At 39.1% G+C, this 6,602-nt stretch overlaps 1 protein-coding gene across 1 annotated transcript in view; it reads left to right on the forward strand.

Moving 5' to 3' along the window:
• Positions 1–6,602, forward strand: part of bmpr1bb (bone morphogenetic protein receptor, type IBb) — a 50,642-nt gene that overhangs the window by 36,715 nt on the left and 7,325 nt on the right. Inside the window, exon 3 of the mRNA XM_083929283.1 lies at positions 5,980–6,139. Coding sequence (XP_083785409.1) covers positions 5,980–6,139 — 160 coding nt within the window. The remainder of the gene's footprint in view (positions 1–5,979; positions 6,140–6,602) is intronic.

Raw genomic sequence — 6,602 nt, forward strand, 5'->3', positions numbered from 1 at the left:
TGTGGCAGAGTCCTTTGAAGCCTGTAGGGGGTTAAGAGGGATTGAGGGTTCGGTGGTAGGGTGGAGGAGGATGTATGGCCCCTTTGCAGGTCGGTTTTGACCCCCCTGGGGTCAGAGTGCACTCTGGAGACACTGGGAAGGATGTCTCCTTTGAGGAGGTGATTTATAATGTCCACCTGGACCAACTTATCTCCCTTTTCTCTCATGTCCTCCTCTGTGCATGTGATGAACAGTCCGTGTAAAGGTCTCAGCTCACAGATTAAGTGGCTGTAATGCTGTGAAGTCGGCTCTTGTGAAACAACCGTGTTAATTGGAACACTTTATGCAGAGATTTTTTTCCATATTCCTAGACATGAGATTCCCCATCAACATTTCTCTCCTAATTTATCACTTGTGGGAAACTCAACATTATAACAGTATAATTATTGATTGCCAGTGTATATCTGGATCACAACTTTACTTACAAATGTCACATCACACACAAATGAATATCAGGAATGAAAATTAAAGATTAATAGATGACGTTCTGCCTATACCTCATCATCATAAATGCTTCAACAGTACACACCACACAACTTTGGCTTTTTAATGTCAAGGATTTCAAGCATATCGTTTATAGCATATTGTCCTCCTGACTTATCTGAATCTTGGTGGTACAACTGGCCATTCTCAAAGATCCTCTGTCTTTAAAACGTTTAACATACCTAGCGCAAGAACAGTTTTATCGCATTCTATCTTTTTCTTCTCTTTTGTGTCGTACTTACACTCACAATGGATAGGGATAGGGATTGATGAGATTAAATCTTTTATCTAGCCAATAGCGGTATGGATTCTGCTCATCTGTCTGACTCATTATTGATTCTCTTATTGATTTCATATCAATTTTCTGTATGGAAAAAAAACAGTAGGTCTACACGACAGTTGCTCTCTTATTTATTTAGGTATAAATCTTGATTTAAGACTGTTACAACTTGATTATTATTTGCATTATTATACCTGAACCGGTTTTAAATAGTCATATGCAAGATTTTTTTTTAAATTCTACCCTGATTTCAATGAAATCAACAGTGTCTTGCCAATGCTATAGCCTACCCTTTATACTGCTAACTGCTTGACTGTAAATAGAGTAGGGGATTTGTGTCTCTTAAAGACATTTTGCTGTCTAACTTTATTGTTGTTTAGTTTATTTGCATCAAGGTCACAGGATTGTCATCAATTTGATAGAGTATGGATTTATACAAAATGAGTGGCCATATTCCAAATGCTAATCATTCCTTTCTGCAAGTGGTATTTCTCATCTCTGTCAATATTTTATTTCAATGAAATGCAATTTTTTGTTGTAGCTTTTTCTTGGTGGTCTTTCAAATCGGTAGATTATTAAACGTATATGTAAAAATGCTTTTCTAATAAGTCAATTCATGAGAGATGAAGTTTGTTTGTCCTTTACTCACAATTAGTCTGAATTAACTTCATGAAAACAATAAGTGAGAGGCAACCACAACCACAGACCCTCCGTGAGAACAAGGAGAAGCAACCATGAAAATTGGCCTCACAGACAGGGATTATAAAGTGAGGAGCCGAGAATAGACAAACAAAGGAAAAACATATGTTAGAAAATGCAGTATTTAGTCAGTTTTTTTTCCTGTGAATCATGAGTCATCATACACAGTCTTCACGCTACCTCTGTTACCACAGAAAACTTGACTGGAAGTGAGGTAAGAGGAGGGAGGAGGAAGTGTCACAGACAGCGCTGATAGTTTTCAGTCAGAAATGTAAAGCAATGACAAACATGAAGACAGCACATAAACTGTCATCACCAATTCAGATATGTTTGGAAAAGCTGAAGCCAGTGCGGATGTTCCCAAATATGCAGTAGTGCCCCTGATGGTGACGAGCTGTGACTGAAGGTTCTCCAGCTGGAGTTATTCACAATGTAATGTCTAATTGCTTCAAGTGTCGGTGTGTGTGTGTGTGTTTCTGGTTTGAAGGAACAGCCTGTGGAATGTGTGGGGGATGCAGGTCAGATTTCGGGGTGACCTTGAGTGTGCCCCGTAGCTGACACAGCAAGTCTGTTTGTTGTGTGTGTGTGTGTCTGTGTGTGTATGTGTGTGTGAGAGACAGAGAGAGAGAGAGAATGAGACAAAGACAGAGAAATTGAAGTGTGTGCAATAATGAGTATGAATTTGAATGAAGTTGAATAATATTTATTTATTTATTTTTCAAATATCTTTTAATGAATTTTGCAAATAATATATATTTTTTAAAAGTCAATTTACTTGCAGGGCCATCGTTTAGAAACAAATAAAAGTAGGCGATCAATGTGGTGTTTTAGTGAAAGTGAAAATTTCTCTGTTAGTAGAACTTGTGACAAGAGTAACAAAGATGGCCTCTCCCCTACTGTACTGTAAGACTCCTGCTGGCTTTACATCCTATTGCAGGTATTAAATCTGCTCTTATATACCAAGCATGTATTATAATCAAATAACATGGAAATCTCACTTTTTACGAGATGGGACCTGTAAGCCCCTTATTATAAATGCCAGGTGGAGGTTGTATGTTGCGAAAACATGACAGTAAATGAGCTATTGTAAGCCTGTTGTAGGCAGAATATAAGAAAAAAACTAATGTCTAATTTTGATCATAATTATCTAAGTTGTGCATAAGGTAAGGTTTGCTTGGATAATAGTTTGTGGTTGAAGTGATGTGTGAGGGGGTTAAAATGCATACAGTGCTGTGCCAAGTCACAGACTGCACTGCTTGCTCATTATGTGTAGGAGGTGAACACAAACTTGTTGTACAAGCAGATATGTGCTGCCACTTTGCATACTGTATGTTAAACGGTGCACTATATGGTTTGAACAAGTCAACCGAAAGACAAATCAAATTCTTTGCATTTTAAAAATGATTTCTAAAGCAGATCTATGATTTTATCTTTACAGATCAGCTGTGGGTCATACAATTTTAAGTGTTGCATCTCTTCATAGTGTAGATGAAAACACTTTTGTTTGTCTGTTTTTTAATTCAAAAGCAGGATTCTCATTTCCTTACGTCACCTTCCCTGTAACATTTCTCTCCGGAGTGACCTGCCCCTGTCATCTTTGCGCGCTTACCGCCTTTGTAAAAGTTTTGATAAACCAGAGCTGATAAGGACAGAATGTAGCTGAAACCCTGACAACTTCATGAAACATTCCCATCTTATGTGTATGTGTGTGTGTGTGTGTGTGTGTGTGTTTGCACTCTTGCAAAGCAGATGTCAGACAAACCAAGGCCACTGTGAGGGAGGATCAGAACAAATCCACAAACTTCCCCTCTGACAGAAACGGTAACACAAATGATCAGGTTGGAAGGACACAGAGTACTGCAGCCAACGTGTTTATACTGTACCATACTCTGTGTCAGCTTGTTTATCACACAGTCCTGGAGGATTACTCATGTCCCTTTTTTAATGGCAGGTTGACTTTCTGGTTGTTGTACGGCATAGATCCCTACTAAACTATTTTAGGGAAAAACATCCACGATATAAGGAAGATATTCTTGGATTTTATGGATGAATGGATCTAATATAAGAATGAACACCTGTCTCGGCTTTAGGTTATAGTCACTTGTGAACCTACTTTGTTATGCAAACCAACTTTTTCAATACACGTGAATAGCTTATCTTACTGTTCGTGAAATGTGCAGTTTGATGATATAAATATTATAATAAAGAGAGCAGAAGACGTAATAGAGAGACTGTGAGAGTAAGACATCCACAGTGTAGCAACATCTCTGTTCAGCTCTCTGACCGCAGAGGTCTTTAGGGACAAGCTGTCTAAACTGGTTTTATTCTCCACTGATGAATGTTTGCACCTTCAACTACTTAATAGCAGGGATAACAAAGGTTGCACATTGTATTGATAATAATCAGCCATAATTATAATTTAATAGTAGGCATTTTTAAAAACTAATAAAAAATAATAATAATAAATAGTGAGATATCCATGTATTTTTTAAAAAGCCGTTCTTCTATAGTTCTTTATTTTATTAAAGCAGAAATGCTATGTAAATACTGTGAAAGCATCAAAATGCTCAATCAGCAGAGAATGTGTAATGTGTAAAATATTATACATTACGCCTTTAAATGAGCCTTCAGGACTGGTACGGGTTGTGATGTCACAAGTTACTATCCTGTATGTATAAAGGTAGTAAGTGCCATGACAGTCATCCCCTGGCTGCAATGACGGTACAGAGGCGCCCAGAGCGCTGACGTGGAACACCAAGAAACACTGACCAATCAGAGCAGACTGAGCTTTTTAGGGAGGGGGGCTTTAAGAGACAGGTGCAAAAGTAGAGTGTTTCAGACTGTGAGTGAATACAGGTATATTAGGACAGAAAGTGTGATTAAAAATAAGTAACAAGTTAACATGTTCTCAAGACCCAAAGTGAAGTCAGTCAAGTTGTTTAGCTTATGTTTTAAAGTTTTAAAACTCAACTTGGTGCTCAGTTCAGTGGTGTCATCATTCATCAACTGCACTGGTTTATGTGTGTCTGTCAACTGTCCTGTGCTATTTGGAGATTATTGCTGGGATGCAAGTGATTGCTATATCCTGCAGGCACAGTGGACTCAAGGTAGAAGGTGTACAAGAGATAATTACAAAATGACAGAAACTTTCTACTTTTTCTATTTCTATCTTTATATCTATAAGTATATGTCTCATCATAGACATGTTCAAAATTAGATTTATTAAGACATGATTATCTTTTTTGTTTACATTCAATTCTACTGTTGGGGCGGCTGTGGCTCAGGAGGTCAAGTGGCTCCTTCAGTTGAAGTGTCCTTGGGCAAGATACTGAACCCAAGATTGCTCCCAAAGGCTGTGCAATCAGTTTATGAATGAGAATAGGAATATCTCCTGATGAGTAGATTGCACCTTGCATGGTAGCCTCTGTATGCCAGTGTATGAATGTGTGTGTGTGTGTGTGTGTGTATGTGTGAAGGGGTGAAGGGGTTAATGTGGCATGTAGCGCAAAGTGCTTCTAGTGGTCGGAAAACTAGAAAGGTGTAATATAAATGCAAGTCCATTTCCATTACAGTAAATGTCATGCAAGCTCACAAAAGCAATATGAACATTGTGCATACTCGTACCAAATACACAGGCACACGTAGGTAGGCACACACACACACACACACACACACACACACACACACACACACACACACACACACACACACATTCACACACACACACACACACACACACACACACACACACACACACACACACACACACACACACACACACACACACACACAGACACACACACACATACACACACAGCACAAAGACTTCTTTCTGGTGAGTAGTTTTATTCTGGTTCCAGACTTCAGGCAGGTACATTGAGTCGATTCAATTCATTCATTCATTCATTCATCTTCAACCGCTTAGCGGTCGGGGTCGCGGGGGGGGGGGGGGGCTGGAGCGGATCCCAGCTGACATCGGGAGAGACGAACAGAGACAGACAACCATTCACACCTGCGGGCAATTTTTAGTCATCAATTAACCAATTAAATTTTATTTATAGTGCCAAATCATAACAAAAGTTATCTCAGGACACTTTACAGACTAGGTAAAGACCACACTCAATGACCTATTTATGATTTACATAGACCCAACAATTCCCCTGTAGAGCACAGTGGCAACAAAAACCTTCCCTATGGAGTCCAGTCCAGAACAGCAGGGTTTCTTTCAGCAGCACATATTCACACATTCTGTGAATTGCATTGCCATGGTAACAGTGCTGGCAGAACTATATAATTCAAAAGACCTAGAAATGTTGTTTGGACCTTTTGATTTTGGCTATTCCAAGTCAAATTTCCCTGAGATACTGTACTGTATGTGTTTTAACCCTGGCTTTGATGGAGCCGGAGGAGCTTCCAGATGTTTTGATCTGCCGTGGTGAGTAAGTCCAGTTTCTCTGTCTTTGTCTCTCTATGTACAGCCAACATGTTGGACACCATGCTACTGAAGAACGGATGGAAGGGGGGCTCGGAGCGAAGAGCGGAGGAGAGCAGCAGCACAGCCACAGTTTTGGCTCAGAAAGTGCTTTGGTGTCACTGCTACCACCACTGCCCCCAAGACTCTGTCAACAATACATGCATGTACGCTAAAGAACACACAAAACTTTGCTCATACATAAACACACATGCACGCACACACGCACACACACACACACACACACACACGCACACACACACACACACACACACACACTATGAAAATAACTCTATATGAAGGCTATTAAAAGACTATATCAATAATTATCCAAAGTAATTATCAGGGAGACCTCCAATTACCTGATTAGAAGTACACAAATGTTTAGCTGCATTCTTAAATTAATCACAGCTTTTTAGCACTTTCATTAGCCAGCCCACTTGCAATAATTATATTTTGTGGCATGTGCTGCATGTTACAGAAATACGGGTGCATATTATGAATACATTCAAATATTTTCACAGCTTTATCCTGACAGTTGAAAGATAAATAGATTCGAAAAAGATTCTAAAATGATTTAGTTTCAATAAGCACTTTCAATACCTGATTAATTCCAATAAAATACTATTG

This window comes from Echiichthys vipera (assembly GCF_963691815.1).
Source record: "Echiichthys vipera genome assembly, chromosome: 16".
NCBI lineage: Eukaryota > Metazoa > Chordata > Actinopteri > Perciformes > Trachinidae > Echiichthys > Echiichthys vipera.